This window comes from Salmo trutta, chromosome 29 (assembly GCF_901001165.1).
Source record: "Salmo trutta chromosome 29, fSalTru1.1, whole genome shotgun sequence".
In the NCBI taxonomy this organism is placed as follows: Eukaryota; Metazoa; Chordata; class Actinopteri; order Salmoniformes; family Salmonidae; genus Salmo; species Salmo trutta.
This window is the reverse complement of record NC_042985.1, coordinates 36,532,795-36,550,961: the sequence shown is the minus strand read 5'-3', so window position 1 is coordinate 36,550,961 and position 18,167 is coordinate 36,532,795. Positions and strand designations below refer to the sequence as shown.

Sequence of the window (18,167 nt, the reverse complement as noted above, 5' to 3'; positions counted from 1 at the left end):
GTGGATGTTGCCTGTAATCCATGGCTTCTGGTTGGGATATGTACATACGATCACTGTGGGGACGACGTCATCGATGCACTTATTGATGAAGCTCATGACTGATGTGGTGTACTCCTCAATGCTATCGGAGGAATCCCAGAACATATTCCTGTCTGCTAGCAAAACAGTCCTGTTGCTTAGCATCTGCTTCATCTGACTACTTTTTTATTGATCTAGTCACTGGTGCTTCCTGCTTTCATTTTTGCTTGTAAGCAGGAATCAGGAGGATAGAATTATGGTCAGATTTGCCAAATTGAGGGAAAGGGAAAGCTTTGTACTTGTCTCTGTGTGTGGAGTAAAGGTGGTCTAGAATTTTTTTCCCCTCTGGTTGCACATTTAACATGCTGATAGAAATTAGGTAACACTGATTGAAATTTCCCTCCATTAAAGTCCCCGGCTACTAGGAACGCCGCCTCTGGGTGAGCATTTTCTTGTTTGCTTTTGGCGGAATACAGCTCATTCAGTGCTGTGTTAGTGCCAGCCTCAGTCTGTGGTGGTATGTAAACGGCTACGAAAAATACAGAAACTCTCTAGGTAGATAGTGTGGTCTATAGCTTATCATGAGATACTCTACCTCAGGCGAGCAATCGCTCGAGAGTTCCTTAGATATCGTGCACCAGCTGTTATTTACAAAAAGACATAACCCGCCGCCCCTTGTCTTATCAGTCTGGGCTTCAACTGCTTTTAGTCATTAACTGGCTTACTACGGTGCTAGTCTAGATACTGTAGTTTAATGTTTGCCACGTATGATTCTGAGAAGTGTGATTTTCCAAAGATGATTTATCAGTTTTTAAACCCTGAAATTATTAGAAATGTTTAGCTTATTGTGTGCCATCTGCTTTCAAATGTAACTAACATTTGTCATAAAACATGTAAGGGTTGTTCGATCATGCACTATATTTCTGGTGTATAGGCCTAGTACATGTGAAATCCACTCTTTTAAGATCCACTTTGTTTCAATCAGTCAAGTGCAGCCAGTGCACTACAGATTGTATCTTTCGTTATAGCGCCCCTCTTCCTCTGAGAATAGGTCGTTCGTTCTATATTTATTTTCCTCAATCTAGCAATCATCTGTCGTAGATAATTCTGCCATGTGGTTTTTGGGCATTGCAGACAATGATGCATGGAAATATAGTAAGACGGTGGCTAATTTTGATATTTTTTTAAATTCAAAATGAAATGTGGTGAATAGAGCATAAGGGCAGATAACTTCCCAGATTAAACATAATCAAATTTAATGTGCAGTAGGGGCCCTTTTAATTGGTAGGTTTTTCATTTAAAAGTCATTCATTTTCATTGCTGATGGTTTCCCCACATATGCAGCTTACTATGTACTAGGCCTGCATGAGTCTAGGCCCCCTCTCCCCCCTCTGACATGAGTCATGATGGGTCTGTCAGAAATGAATGGAACAAGTGCCCCTCTATATGTAATTTGCTGCAACACTTCAGTGAAGTTATAAATTACGTCCTCTTAATGACTTAAATAAGAGCAGAGGGCAGACAGCGTACCATATGTTAAGTCCATCATACTGTAGTTCTGTATGGCTGCATTGTTGACCACATCCCGTAGAGGCAAATTGCAACTGTGTGTAAATACAAATTGTAACATTTAAGCTAACCAATCTAAGTTTGCCACATTACGAAGAGGGTAATTTCTTTCACTTTCGTGAAAATGTTGCAGTTGCTCAGCAAACTTGATGTATTCCTGTAAGAAGGGAAAGTGCAGCCTTGAAAGAGGTTTAGCCCATTACCATGGCGCAGCAGATAAAAACATTAAGCACTTAATCCCTCACACTGCAGTTTCAGTCATTTTTTGATAAAATTGTGTCATGTAAGCGTAGCTAATTAGGGCAAACTCGATCGGTTTTTAATCTACTTTTCTTTTTGAACACCTTGAAAGTAGAAGAAACACTCAGTATAAACAGTCATTGTCTCTTGTCTTTATCATTCGTTTTTTTTGCAGTCAAGTCAATACAGAAATGTGTTTTTGTCTCACAAGCCTGAGGCCTTTATCTCCATTTCAAATGAACTGTGAAAATTTTTTTGCGGTTGCAGACAGTTGCAGTTTGTAAGTGTCCTAGACTCTGACTTGGGGAGTGACATGCACACATTCTGCCACAGACAGAAAATGTGTCAATTGTGTAATAATTTGTGGCGTTTTAATGTACCATAAAGGCAGTTTCTATTGATGTTGCTGCCTCTGGGTCAGTTACTACAGACATTTTACTATGCACTGACTGATGGAAGTTTGTTCTGAAATCAAATTAGAACCAGTAAATGCATTTGCATATATAATTTAGGCCTATACCTCATAATTCATTAGGACCTTGCAATTGGCGGTATTGCAGTATTATTAATGCATTTATCATATATACAGTCCCGTGTGGCTCAGTTGATAGAGCATGGTGTTTGCAACGCCAGGGTTGTGGGTTCGATTCCCACGGGGGACCAGTACAGGAAGAAGAAAAAAAAATTATGAAATGTATGCATTCACTACTGTAAGTCGCTCTAGATAAGAGCGTCTGCTATATGACTAAAATGTAAATTAAATATATTTTACAGAATTTTAGAGCAGTTCTTTGCCTCTTAGGTTTAGACATTCTTATGAATAGTATTTTTACTAGATTGCCCATTCTGGTATAACAGCGTACAGACGCCAGTACCCACTTTTGATGGTTATTAAATGGTTTTAGTCTACTATTGTTTTTCACCAGCACCCTTTTGATTTGCCATTAGTCCCACACTGACATAAGTGCACCTGGTCAGGATTCCATTATCATCAGCCATGTTTATGTGCATCCTATTAACATAACACTCCAGGAAAGCGTCAACATAATGGACTTTAAAAAAAAAATTAAAAGCATTTACTCGTTTACTGAGAATGACTGGGCAGACAGGAAAAAGCGTGGTCCTGGACCACAGCTGTAATCCCTAATTTTGGATGACCGCTCAACAAAGGCTTGACTGAATTACAAAACTGTATAATAGAAAACACTTTTTTCCCCCCATAACCTAAGTTGATATTATAGAAATTAAGTGACTCGTGCAGTTTTTTTGCTCAGCGAGATAAAGCTACATGATGACCTTCTCTGTTCTCTTCTCCTAGGTGCGGTTATTGGCGACGGTCAGTCAGCTGTGGCCAGTAACATCGCCAACACCACCTACCGCCTCCAATGGTGGGACTTCACCAAGTTTGACCTACCTGAAATCAGCAACTGTGAGTGGACCAACATTGTTGAACTTGTCGATTTGTTGGGATGGAACAAGAAACTTAGGCCTACTCATACAGATCTGCCCTGCCTTTTCCATCTTTCATTCCTCTGTGGGGATTGTTTCAGATCCAAGCCTAGCACTGTCTGCTATTCTAGGATGCCTTCTCTCTCTCTCTCTATCTTGCCCGCCGCTGGTCTTAATGGTCCGGTTCATTTCACAGTAGTCTCCCTGCAGGACCATGCTGAGTGCATCCTACTTTAGTATTTTGAGATTCAGTGGCTCTGTTTATCATCAGGATCACAAAGTGTCGTGGTCTGGTTATTACTCTGCTTCAGGCCAAGTTATTCCTGACGTCAGGTCACAGGACAGAGAACAGAGCCCCGCTGCTTAGAGCACCACCTCTAAATATAAAACCCGCTGGGTTATTCTGCTCTAATCCATTCAGTGCCCAACCAAGCACTTTTTCTGGGTTTAGTTTTCTTTTAAACATACTGTGTTTGACAAACTGTTCTTATAGAGGTTGTAATATGTAATGTAACAGTGTCTATTTAAAAAAAGAAATTGGTCCTGCGGCAGTTACTGTAATGTACTCCTAGCGGTTCAGTGAGTCATTATACCCATTACCTACAATAGACATTGGGGAAGGACATTATCCTCAAACTACGCCATGACTTTTATAGAGGATTTCACATTTCTGTACGTACCCGAAGGTCAGTAACTTTTGAGTGTTGGGTCCCCATGCTAGTCGTCCAAACTTGAGCAATGTTAAAAGATTGATATTTTGGGGGTAATCAAATAAGAATCCAAGAAACTCATTCCAGAATATAGGAAGCAGAAGTCTATGGTATTCCCTAGACAAGGGATCAACAAAATTTAGCCGCGGGAAGTTTTTTTTTGAGAGAGAGGATAGTCAGAGTGCCAGAACTTAATTACAAATAATTTGTAGACTGCAAATTGACCACAAGAAGCCCAAACGGATATAATATTTGACTAAATAGTAATAATAATTTCAAACCTTGCTTACACGATCACATATACAGTGAGGGGGAAAAAGTGTTTGATCCCCTGCTGATTTTGTACGTTTGCCCACTGACAAAGAAATGATCAGTCTATAATTTTAATGGTAAGTTTATTTGAACAGTGAGAGACAGAATAACAACAAAAAAATCCAGAAAATCGCATGTTATAAATTGATTTGCACTTTAATGAGGGAAATAAATATTTGACCCCCTACTCAATCAGAAAGATTTCTGGCTCCCAGGGGTTTTTTATACAGGTAACGAGCTGAGATTAGGAGCACACTCTTAAAGGGAGTGCTCCTAATCTCAGTTCGTTACCTGTATAAAAGACACCTGTCCACAGAAGCAAGCAATCAATCAATCAGATTCCAAAGAGCTCTCCAAGGATGTCAGGGACAAGATTGTAGACCTACACAAGGCTGGAATGGGCTACAAGACCATCGCCAAGCAGCTTGGTGAAAGGTGACAACAGTTGGTGCGATTATTCGCAAATGGAAGAAACGCAAAAGAACTGTCAATATCCCTCGGCCTGGGGCTCCATGCAAGATCTCACCTCGTGGAGTTGCAATGATCAAGAATCGGCCCAAAACTACACGGAAGGATCTTGTCAATGATCTCAAGGCAGCTGGGACCATAGTCACCAAGAAAACAATTGGTAACACACTACGCCGTGAAGGACTGAAATCCTGCAGCGCCCGCAAGGTCCCCCTGCTCAAGAAAGCACATATACATGCCCTTCTGAAGTTTGCCAATGAACATTGAATGATTCAGAGGATAACTGGGTGAAAGTGTTGTGGTCAGATGAGACCAAAATGGAGCTCTTTGGCATCAACTCAACTCGCCGTGTTTGGAGGAGGAGGAATGCTGCCTATGACCCCAAGAACACCATCTCCACTGTCAAACATGGAGGTGGAAACATTATGCTTTGGGGGTGTTTTTCTGCTAAGGGGACAGGACAACTTCAGCGCATCAAAGGGACGATGGACGGGACCATGTACCGTCAAGTCTTGGGTGAGAACCTCCTTCCCTCAGCCAGGGCATTGAAAATGGGTCGTGGATGGGTATTCCAGCATGACAATGACCCAAAACACACGGCCAAGGCAACAAAGGAGTGGCTCAATAAGAAGCACATTAAGGTGCTGGAGTGGCCTAGCCAGTCTCCAGACCTTAATCCCATAGAAAATCTGTGGAGGGAGCTGAAGGTTCGAGTTGCCAAACGTCAGCCTCGAAACCTTAATGACTTGGAGAAGATCTGCAAAGAGGAGTGGGACAAAATCCCTCCTGAGATGTGTGCAAACCTTGTGGCCAACTACAAGAAATGTCTGACCTCTGTGATTGCCAACAAGGGCTTTGCCACCAAGTACTAAGTCATGATTTGCAGAGGGGTCAAATACTTATTTCCCTCTTTAAAATGCAAATCAATTTATAACATTTCTGACATGTGTTTTTCTGTATTTTTTGTTGTTATTCTGTCTCTCACTGTTCAAACATACCTACCATTAAAATTATAGACTGATCATTTCTTTGTCAATGGGCAAACATACAAAACCAGCAGGGGATCAAATACTTTTTTCCCTCACTGTACAGTGCCTTCAGAAAGTATTCATACCCCTTCACTTATTCCACGTTTTGTTACAGCCTGAATTCAAAATTGATGAAATATATATTTTTATCACCCATCTACACATAATACCCCAGAATAACAAAGTGAAAACATATTTTTTGAAATGTTTGCAAAGATGCAAATGCAGATATCGAATTTACATAAGTATTCAAACCACTGAGTCAATACTTTGTTGAAGCACACTTTGGCAGCGATTACAGCTGTGAGTCTTTCTGGGTAAATCTCTAATTGTGCAACATTTTCCCATTTGTATTCTTCAAGTTCTGTCAAATTTGCTTATTGGTCATTGCTAGACAATGATTTTCTAGATCTTGCCATAGATTTTCAAGCAGATTTAACTCAAAACTGTAACTGGGCCAATCAGGAACATTCACTGTCTTCTTGGTAAGCAACCAGTGTAGATTTGGCCTTGTGTTTTAGGTTATTGTCCTGTTGAAAGGTGAATTTATCTCCCAGTGTCTGGTGGAAAGCAGAATGAAGCAGGTTTTCCTCTAGGATTTTGCCTTTGCTTAGCTCCACTCCATTTCTTTCTTATCCTGAAAAACTCCCCAGTCCTTAATGATGACAAGCATACCCATAACAGCATTACTATGATTGAAAATATGGAGAGTGGTACTCAGTAATGTGTTGTATTGGATATGCCCCAAACAAAACATTTAGTATTCATGACAAAAAGTTAATTGCTTTGCCACATTTTTTACACTATACTTTAGTGCCTTGTGGCAAACAGGATGCATGTTTCGAAATATTTTTATTCTGCACAGGCTTCTTTTCGCTCTGTCAATTAGGTTAGTATTGTAGAGTAACTACAATGTTGATCCATCCTCAGTTTACTCCTATCACAGCCATTCATTCTCAAACTGTTTTAATGTCACCATTGTCCTCATGGTGAAATCCCTGAGCGGTTTATTTAGGCTTGCCATAACAAAGGGGTTGAATACTTATTGACTCAAGACATTTCAGCGTTTCATTTTTCAACAAACAATTTTTTTTGTAAAAATGTTAAGGAACATAATTCCACTTTGATATTATGGGGTATTGTGACGACAGGCCAGTAACAAAAAATATACATTTAATACATTTTTGAATTCAGGCTGTAACACAGCAAACTGTGGAAAAAGTCAAGGAATGTGAATACCTTCTGAAGGCAAATCTTTGAATGAATGTCCTTGAGTGGCCCAGCCAGAGCCCGGACTTGAACCTGATCGAACATCTCTGGAGAGAATTGAAAATAGCTGTGTGGCAACGCTCCCCATCTAACCTGACAGAGCGTGGGAGAATCTCCCCAAATACAGGTGTGCCAAGCTTGTAGTGGCATACCCAAAAATACTTTATGCTGTAATCGCTGCCAAATGAGCTTCAGCAAATTAAAGGGTATGAATACTTCGGTACTTTTTTCTTATTTCTTTTTATATATTTATTTATTTAATTATTTATTTGCAAAAATATCTATACCTGTTTTTGCTTTGTCATTATTAAAGGGGGGGGAAAAACAATGTAATCCATTTTAGAATAAGGCTGTAACGTAACAAAATGTGGAAAAAGTCAAGGGGTCTGAATACTTTCAGAATGCACTGGATCTCTCTCGTGTGGGAATACTTTGGAATAAATTTCCTAAATTAAAATCACTTGGAGCTGATTTGCTGGTGTTCTTACTGTTTTTATGTCCAAAAACAAATATTATATAATGTTTTGCTCAGAAAACCAAATAAAATCCCTGCCCTAGGCATTATTTTATTTTTTGCCCAGCAATGTACCTCCGGTTGTGGGTGAGTGGTTGTTGGTAGTGGGTGACTCACCCACTCCCAACAACGTGATTTTAGCTCCACTGTGTGGGTTTGTATAGCGATATCGGAGGGCTTGCAACTCTTGTCTCCATTTACCAATGATTTGAATTGAGAAAGTAAACAGTTTTGGTTTCGATGCTCATCAATCAATATCTGGTGTTTTTGTTTGAGTATTTTGAGCCTGCAAAGCATGTAATTGAGTCTTTATGTGGATGATTTATCAGATTCAGAGTGTTAAGTAGTCACATGTACAGGGTTGCAGGTGTGATTGCAGGGTACAAGTGAAAAATATTTGGGTCCGAGCTCCAACATGCAGGACTAAGTGAAATAAAATAATGAAAATGGTAATAAAAAAGCAACAATAGAAATAGTGCTATATACATCATAACATTTGTAGCAGTGATGGATAAATAAATGTCCATTGAGGTGGAAGCAGAGTAAAGACTCTGGAGGGGGTGGCGGGGGAAATGACCGTAGGGGGTGCAGCATGATCATTGAGGGCGTGTAGGGACCAAGTGAAATAAAAACAATTATAATTCAATTATACTGCACTGTACATATTAGCAACAGTGATGAATGTCATTGGAGTGGGGGCAGAGTTAAAGTCAGTGGGGGGGGGGGGGAATGTCCGTAGAGGGAGCAACAGGTAAGGTAACTGATTGGGGAGCAGGGGAGGAGACTGTCCATGGGGGAGTAGCGAGGGGGAGCGGGTAGCTGACTAGTGGTAGCTATTCTGCAGCCTGATGGTGTGAGGGTAGAAACTATTTGCCAGTTTTCCGGTTTTTGCCATGATGCTCCTGTACTGTCTGAGTGATATGAAGCTGGGAGAACAGGGTGTGGCTGGGGTCCCTAATCTTCTTGGCCTTCCTGTGACACCTGGTATTATAGGGTTCCTGTAGGGCAGGCAGTGTGCGCCCAATGGTGCTTTTGACTGCACGTATCACCCTCTGAAGCGCATTGCGGTCCGTGGCAGTGTAGTTGCCATACTTGGCTGTGATGCAGCCCGAAAGTATACTCTCGATGGGATGGTGCTCCTGTAGAACACTGTGAGAGCCCTCGGGGACTGGCCGAATTTCTTCAGCATCCTGAGGTTGAAGAGTCGTTGTCGTGCCTTCTTCACCACGGTGTCCGTCTGGTTAGACCATTTCAGCTTCTCTGAGATGTGTACGCCAAGAAATTTGAAGATATTGACCGTCTCCACGGCAGCCCCATTGATGAAGATGTGGGCATGTCCAGCCTGGGTCTTCCTGAAGTCCACAGTCAGCTCGTTTGTTTTGCTGGTGTTGAGGGAGACGTTGTTTACCTGGCACCATGTTTTCAGGTGCCTACCACCTTCCTGTCGGCTGTCTCGTTGTTGGTAATCAGGCCTACTACTGTTGTCGTCAGCGAACTTCATGATGGAATTGAAACTGAGAGGCCACGCAGTTGTGGGTATACAGGAGGGGACTGAGGACGAACCCTTGTGTTGAGAATCCATGTCAAAGAGGTCATGTTGCCTGTCTTCACCACCTGGGGGCGGCCTGTCAGGAAGTCCAGGACCCAGTTGCATAGGGAGGAGCTCAGACCCTGGGCCGTGAGCCATGTAATGAACTTATAGGGCACTGTGGCATTGACATCTGATCTGAAAAGCTATTTTTAATACTGATACGTTATAGAACTCAAGCAAGGATGCCATGAATTGAAGTCAACAGTTAAAACATGTAAAATTAAAACAATATTGAATTAATCTGACCTATACATTTCTAATAATAGCTCAACACCTACAGTCCATTCAGAAAATATTCAGACCCTTTGACTTTTTACACATTTTGTTATGTTACAGCCTTATTCTATAATGAATGAAATAACTTTTTTATCAATCTACACACAAATAAAACACCTTATTTACATAAGTATTCAGACCCTTTGCTATGGTACTCGAAATTGAGCGCAGGTACGTCCTGTTTCCATTGATCATCCTTGAGATGTTTCTACAACTTGATTGTTCCACCTGTGGTAAATTCAATTGATTGGACATGATTTGGAAAGGCACACAACTGTCTATATAAAGTTCCACAGTTGACATGGCATGTCAGATCAAAAACCAAGCCATGAAGGAATTGTCCGTAGAGCTCCGAGACAGGATTGAGTTGAAGCACAGATCTGGGGAAGGGTACCAAAACAGTTAAGCAGCATTATAGGTCCTCAAGAACATAGTGGCCTCCATTCTTAAATGGAAGACATTTTGAACCACCAAGACTCTTCCTAGAGCTGCCCCCCCCCCCCCTGAGCAAACGAGGGAGAAGGGCCTTGGTCAGGGAGGTGACCAAGAGCCCAATGGTCACTCTGACAGAGCTCCAGAGTTCCTCTGTGGAGATGGGAGAACCTTCCAGAAGGACAACCATCTCTGCAGCACTCCGCAAATCAGGCCTTTATGGTAGAGTGGCCAGACGGAAGGCACTCCTCAGTAAAAGGCACATGACAGCCCGCTTGGAGTTTGCCAAAAGGCACCTAAAGTACTCTCAGACCATGACAAACAAGATTCTCTGGTCTGATGTAATCAAGATTGAACTCTTTGGCCTGAATGCCATGCGTCACGTCTAGAGGAAAGGTTCACCTTCCAGTGACCCTAAGCACAGCCAAGGCAATGCAGGAGTGGCTTCGAGACAAGTCTCTGAATGTCCTTAAGAAGCCCAGCTGGAGCCCGAACTTGAACCGATCTTTGGAGAGACTTGAAAATAGCTGTGCAGCGACGCACCCAATCCAACCTGACAGAGCTTGAGAGATTTGCAGAGAAGAATGGGAGAAACTCCCCAAACACTGGTGTGCCAAGCTTATAGCGTCATACCCAAGAAGACTTGATGCTGTAATCACTGCCAAAGGTGCTTCAACAAAGTACTGAGTAAAGGGTCTGAATACTTGTGTAAATGTGACATTTCAGTTTTTTTTTATGTATTAGAAAAAATGTCTTAACCTGTTTTTGCTCTACCATTATGGGGTAGTTTGTTTAGATTGAGGATTTATTTTATTTTTAAAATACATTTTAGAATAAGGCTGTAATGTAACAACAAAATGTGGCAAAAGTGAATGGGTCTGAATACTTTCCGAATGCACTGTATATAACGGAAAAAGACAAGGTAAATCTCTGGAATGAAGGTAAATAATTTCAAAATAATAATTATAACTTTGCCTTCTGATAAGAACTTCATTTCAGAACGCTAGCACAGCAGATGTTCCTCCTCTCTGAGAGTAAGTTGTGAACAGTGTGATGTGTATAGCTCTCCACTAAGCTCCACAGACAGACTTGGCTATGGGCCCTCTCCGGAATGCTGCTCATATATAATTGATGTGGGTGGTGCCTTTTAACAATGAACTGTAACAGCTGTTTAGGAAAGAGGAAGAGATGTGTTATCCGGGGTGGGTGGGTGGGTGTGTGTGTGTGGAGCTTCTCAGCAATGATTAAAAGCAGAGGGTCTGAAATACAATCGCAAACAATGCAAATTACTCTCCCCATCGTGATCTAGAAGTTCATGCCAAATGCAGACTGACTGATATGCTAATGCACATATTCAGCGAGACATATTGCAAAGAGAAAGCTGTGCAATTAAAAACAGTGTGGGATGTTTCAATTTAAAATCCTTTGTATTTGAACTTAACTCTACCATAATCTTATTTGTCATATGTGCCGAATACAACCGGTGTAGACCTTACAGTGAAATGCTTACTTACAAGCCGTTAACCAACAATGCAGTTTTAATAAAAAAAAATAAGATGAGAATAACAAGTAATTAAGGAGCAGCAGTAAATAACAATAGTGAGGCTATATATAGGGGGTACCGGTACAGAGTCAATCTGCGGGGGCGCTGGTGTCGAGGTAATTATGTACATGCAGGCAGATGTTATTAAAGTGACTGCATAGATAATAACAGAGTAGCAGCGGGGGGCGTGCAAATAGTCTGGGTAGCCATTTCATTATCTGTTCAGGACTCTTATGGCTTGAGGGTACACGCTTGCCGTTTGCCATGCGATAGCATAGAGAACAGTCTTTGACTAGGGTGGCTGGAGTCTTTGACAATTTTTAGGGCCTTCCTCTGACACCGCCTGGTATAGAGGTCCTGGATGGCAGGAAGCTTGGCCCCAGTGATGTACTGGGCCATACGCACTACCCTCTGTAGTGCCTTGCGGTCGGAGGCCAAGCAGTTTCTATACCAGGCAGTGATGCAACCCGTCAGGATGCTCTTGACGTTGACAGTGCAGCTGTAAAACCTTTTCTGGATCTGAGGACCCATGCCAAATCTTTTCAGTCTCCTGAGGGGGAATAGGTTTTGTCGTGCCCTCTTCACGACTGTCTTGGTGAAATTGAACCATGTTAGTTTGCTGCTCCGCTACAGCCCTGTTGATGAGAATGGGGGTGTGCTCGGTCCTCCTTTTCTTGTAGTCCACAATCCTTTGTCTTGATCACGTTGAGGGAGAGGTTGTTGTCCTTGCACCACACGGTCAGGTCTCTGACCTCTCTATAGGCTGTCTCATCGTTGTCGGTGATCAGGCCTACCATTGTTGTGTCATCGGCAAACTTAATGATGGAGTTGGAGTCGTGCCTGGCCTTGCAGTCATGAGTGAATAGGGATTACAGGAGGGGACTGAGCACGCACCCCTGAGGGGCCCCGTGTTAAGGATCAGTGTGGCGGATGTGTTATTACCTACCCTTACCACCTGGGGCCGGCCCGTCAGGAAGTCCAGGATCCAGTTGCAGAGGGAGGTGTTTAGTCCCAGGGTCACTATGGTGTTGAATGCTGAGCTGTAGTCAATGAATAGCATTCTCACATAGGTGTTCCTTTTGTCCAGGTGTGAAATGGCAGTGTGGATTGCATCATCTGTGGATCTGTTAGGGTGGTATGCAAATTGGAGTGGGTCTAGAGTTTCTGGGATAATGGTGATGTGAGGCATGACCAGCATTTTAAAGCACTTCATAGCTACAGACGTGAGTGATTTAGGTCGGTAGTCATTTAGGCAGGTTACCTTAGTGTTCTTGGGCACCGGGACTATGGTGGTCTGCTTGAAACATGTTGGCATTACAGACTCGGACAGGGAGAGGTTGAAAATGTCAGTGAAGACACTTGCCAGTTGGTCAGTGCATGCTCAGAGTACACGTCCTGGTAATCCATCTGGCCCAGCAGCCTTGTGAATGTTGACCTGTGTAAAGGTCTTACTCACATCGGCTGCGGAGAGAGTGATCACGCAGTCGTCAGGAACAGCTGATGCTCTCATGCATGTTTCAGTGTTACTTGCCTCGAAGCGAGTATAGAAGTTATTTAGCTCGTCTGGTATGCTCGTGTCACTGGGCAGCTCTCGGCTGTGCTTACCTTTGTAGTCTGTAATAGTTTGCAAGCCCTGCCACATCTGACGAGCGTCAGAGCCGGTGTAGTTCGATTCGATCTTAGTCCTGTATTGACACTTTGCTTGTTTGATAGTTCGTCGGAGGGCATAGCGGGATTTCTTATAAGCTTCTGCGTTAGAGTCCCGCTGCTTGAAAGCGTCAGCTCTACCCTTTTAGCTCAGTGCGAATGTTGCCTGTAATCCATGGCTTCTGGTTGGGGTATGTACGGACGGTCACTTTGGGACGACGTCCTCGATCCATTTATTGATAAAGCCAATGACTAATGTGGTGTACTCCTCAATGCCATCGTAAGAATCCCGGAACATATTCCAGTCTGCTAGCAAAACAGTCCTGTAGTTTAGCTTCTGCTTCGTCTGACCACTTTTTGATATAGATTGAGTCACTGGTGCTTCCTGCTTTAATTTTAGCTTGTAAGCAGGAATCAGGAGGATAGAGTTATGGTCAGATTTGCCAAATGGAGGGAGAGTTTTGTATGCGTCTCTGTGTGTGGAGTAAAGGTGGTCTAAAAATGTTTTTCCTCTCTGGTTGCATATTTAACATGCTGATAGAAATTGAGTAAAACTGATTGAAGTTTCCCTGCATTGAAGTCCCCGGCCACTAGGAGTGCCGCCTCTGGATGAGCGTTTTCCTGTTTGCTTATGGCGGAAAACAGCTCATTGAGTGCGGTTTTAGTGCCAGCATTGGTCTGTGGGGGTATGTAAACAGCTACGAAAAATACAGAAACTCTCTAGGTAGATATTGTGGTCTACAGCTTATCATGAGATACTCTACCTCAGATGAGCAAAACCTCGAGACTTCCTTAGATTTGTGCACCAGCTGTTGTTTACATATATGCATTGGCCCCCACCCCATGTCTTACCAGAGGTTCTATCCTGCCGACAGTGTATAACTTGCCAGCTGTATGTTCTTAATGTCGTCGTTCAGCCACGACTCGGTGAAACATAAGATATTACAGTTTATAATGTCCCGTTGGTAGGATATACGTGCTTTCAGTTCGTCCCATTTATTTGCCAGCGATTGAACGTTAGCTAGCAGGACGGAAGGCAAGGGCAGATTAGCCACTCGTCACCTGATCCTCACAAGGCATCCTCATCTCTTTCCACGAAACCTGCGTTTCCTTTTCCAGCGAATCACGGGGTTCTGGGCCTGGTCGGGTGTCTGTAGTATATCCCTCGCGTCCGACTCAATGAAGAACAACTCCTCGTCCAATTTCAGGTGAGTTATCCCAGTTCTGATGTCCAGAAACTCTTTTCAATCATAAGACGGTAGCAGCAACATTATGTATAAAACAAGTCATGACCAACGTGAAAAAAAACGAACAAAATAGCCTGTTTGGTTAAAAGCCGATATGACGGCAGCCATCCCCTCCAGCGCCATCTTTTCTCCAGGCGTTGCTGCATAATTTAGTCATAATCCTATCCAGGATCTTTATCTTCTTGGGCAACCATTAGCAGACCTGCCAACATGCACACATTTTGCCTATCAACTACGCAATTCTCTGTCCATTTACGCAGGTACGAAATCCGAGTTAAAAGTACGTAGAAATTAATAGGGCCTGATCTGAAATTATGTATGCCCTGCAAAGAAATACAATAAGCACCTTTACGTTGGCTAAAACACCATACTCTTCTAGCGAACAGTGTTCAAATTCCCTTAGCGGTAGCCAATTTAAGCTTTGTGTAGCCAGTTTGCAGTCTGTGTCGATGCGATCATTTGTTTTTGTGTTTTCAAAATGATTTTGCTTTGAGTGTTGATTATGAACTGTGTCTAAAAAGCCATCAGACTCACAAACAGCGAACGTGCGGGGGAAGAAACCCCCAATTCGGCTCGTGCTACATCTCCAATTTCCACGTGCTTCTGGTACTACTGGCATGATACAGGGTTGGCAGGTGTGCAATAGGTTATTTTTTTAAGCGCTTAGGTAGGCTATTGGTTCTCGACCAACCCACTTGTACATCTGTAGCAGCGGGGGTTATTAGTGTGTAATGCATAGGCATGCACATCAGGGTTTCCGTCAGGAAAATTTGGCGCTGGACAACGTGACCGGCAAGATTTTAATTTACCTGACATCCATATGCATTGGGTGTGTAATGCATTAGTGTGTCCACCCACTGTTCTCCAAATCGCATGTGGATTATTGTAATTAATTTGAACAGAATAGAAATTAGCCTGTTAAATTGTAACAAAATTAAGTAAAACGATGTTCTTATACCAACGTGACCGGTTTTTATTAAAAAGAAAAGCATTGCCCGTTGCATCTCCGTCCCTGCTGCAAATCATAGTTGAATATAATTTATACTTATATCAGGCTCCCGAGTGGCGCAGCAGTCTAAGGCACTGCATCTCAATGCTAGAGGCGTCATTACAGACACCCTGGTTCAAATCCAGGCTGGATCACAACCGGCCGTGATTGGGAGTCCCATCGGGCGGCGCACAATTGGCCCAGCGTTGTACGGGTTTGGCCGGTGTAGGCCGTCATTTTAAGTAAGAATTTGTTCTTAACTGACTTGCCTAGTTAAAGAAAGATTACATTTAGAAAATGTTTTATAGAAAATAAACATTTGGCCTAGAAGAACAAGTCACCGACACAGTAATAAAACTCATCTTCAAAATATATTTGTTTAATATAATTTGCGAATGACATTTCCTATAGGGTATTTGTATGAACATTTTAATAAATAACAAAAAACAGCTGTTTACAAATACAATCTAGGCCTCTCAAATACAATCCAGGCCTAATAAATAACAGAAAATGGCTGTCTATGAACACCAGGGCCAGCCGGTCATGGCTAGAAGCGATCCAGCTTTTGTCAAATTAACGTCAAATTTGACTTTTCATAGCAGGTTAGGAGAATTTAACCTGGAAAATTAGGTTAAGGTTAGGAAAAGGTTTAGGGTTAGGATTCACTACACTCAACAAAAATATAAATACTATGTAAAGTGTTGGTCCCATGTTTCATGAGCTGAAATAAGAGATCCCAGAAATGTTCCATAAGCACAAAAAGTATAGTCCGCTCAAATTTTCTGAACAAATTTGTTTAAATCCCTCTTGGTGAGCATTTCTCCGTTGCCAATTTAATCCATCCACCTGACGGGTGTCGTATATCAAGAAGTTGATTAAACAGCATGCTCATTAAACAGTTGCACCTTGTGCTGGGGACAATAAAAGGCCCCTCTAAAATGTGCAGTTTTGTCACACAACACAATGCCACAGATGTATCAAATTTGAGGGAGTGTGCAGTTGGCATGCTGACTGCAGGAATGACCACCAGAACTGTCGCCAGAGAATTTAATGTTAATTTCTCTACCATAAGCCGCCTCAACCTTGTTTTAGATTATTTTGAACTGCATCCATCCGGCCTCACAACTGCAGACCATGTGTATGGTCTCGTGTGGACGAGCGGTTTGCTGAGTTCTGAACAGAGTGCCCCATGGTGGCGGTGGGGTTACGGTATGGGCAGGTATAAGCTACGGACAACAAACACAATTGCATTTTATCATGGTAATTTGAATGCACAGAGATACCGTGAAGAGATCCTGAGGCCCATTGTTGTGCCATTCATCAGCTGCCATCCTTATGTTTCAGCATGATACTGCACTGCCCCATGTCCCAAGGTTCTGTACACAATTCCTGGAAGCTGAAAATGTCCCAGTTCTTCCATGGCCTGAATACTGACCAGACGTGTCACCCATTGAGCATGTTTGAGATGATCTGGATTGACAAATTCAGTTAAGAACAAATTCCTATTTTAGAATGACGGCCTACCCCGGCCAAACCCTCTCCTAACCTAGACGACGCTGGGCCAATTGTGCGCCGCCCTATGGGACTCCCGACCACGGCCAGTTGTGATACAGCCCGGGATCGAACCAGGGTCTGTGGTGACGCCTCTAGCACTGAGATGCAGTGCATTAGACCACTGCACCACTTGATATGTAAATAAACTACATTCGTTAAGGCTGGTTCATTGAGAGAAATCGTATTTTACAATGCTCCTGTGAAATGAGTCCCGTGCCATGCATTTATGAAAGCACTTGCTTCCAAGGCTTAAATTATATCTCTTTTTTTACAGTTCTACTGGATGATGTTAATAAATGTTTTATTGTAATTTGAGCTATCGTGGGATCGTGACTCATGTCATGTGTGGTTTAGTGATAACAACTCTGTTTCCTACTATAGGCAGTTGGCTGCCTAGTGATTGCAACATTGTAATTCTCCGATGTGACTAGTTGGCAGCAATGTTTCTTTTCCAAGTGCTACTGAATAAGCTCAACTGAAGTGCACCAATTGCGCATGATACATATCATTTCTCGAGTCTATCAATCCATTCCAAATCTTTGTACTATTCATGACACAGAGGTGGCGTAATGTTCATCTTTCCTTGGGCGGCAGCTGAACTGCTAGGACAGTGCCTGACGAACACAATCATTTGCCTCTAATTTACCTGCGTTTGCGGCAGACCTTGGCCTGCTCAAAGTGAGCCGTTGCTGTTGGGAAATCAAAGCTGTCCTACTCCTTGCAGCAGCTTGTGATGCATATCAGCCTCGTTACTTTGTCCTCAAGAAAGCGTGATCTTGAAGCCGTCTTTACTCTGTTTTGAAGAAGGAATCCCCTCTCGGCGGGCACACTGAAAACGGGGATAATCAATACAATCTTTGCCAATTTTGCCCCGTCTGTGCTGAAGTCCCTTATGAGAACCTCACTTCTTTTGCGTAAGTAAAAATAGAAACACACAAACCCAACACTGATTTCCAAGCAGCTTGTGGATTTATTAGCCTATGAAGTATATTTGCCTTTGAAGTTGGAGCACATCGACTAGTATTTCCATCAATGGAAGAAAAAACATTATTTTGCAATGTATTATTTTTTTTCTTCCAGACGATTTGTCCAGCAACAATTTTATTTATCGACTTTTCATTTATTTTATCGGCCAAAAGCCGACATTTACCGGCAAATGGAAATCCTGCCGGGACGATCGTGACACTCGTTAGTGTTGTTTTCCTTGACAAGATACTAAGCGGATTAAACTTCTTTAGGAAAACAACCCTAATGTTGATATTCAGAGTCCTTTTCCAAGCACACAATATTTTACATACAGCAGGTTTTTAAA

General features: G+C 42.5%; 1 protein-coding gene across 3 annotated transcripts in view; it reads left to right on the top strand.

Annotated features, from left to right (window-relative positions):
- The window catches only part of LOC115167530 (activating molecule in BECN1-regulated autophagy protein 1), a 94,616-nt gene that overhangs the window by 40,978 nt on the left and 35,471 nt on the right, over positions 1-18,167 (top strand). For all 3 annotated transcript variants that reach the window (XM_029722021.1, XM_029722022.1, XM_029722020.1), the window contains exon 12: positions 3,146-3,256. In XM_029722021.1, the coding sequence (XP_029577881.1) occupies positions 3,146-3,256 (111 nt within the window). The remainder of the gene's footprint in view (positions 1-3,145; positions 3,257-18,167) is intronic.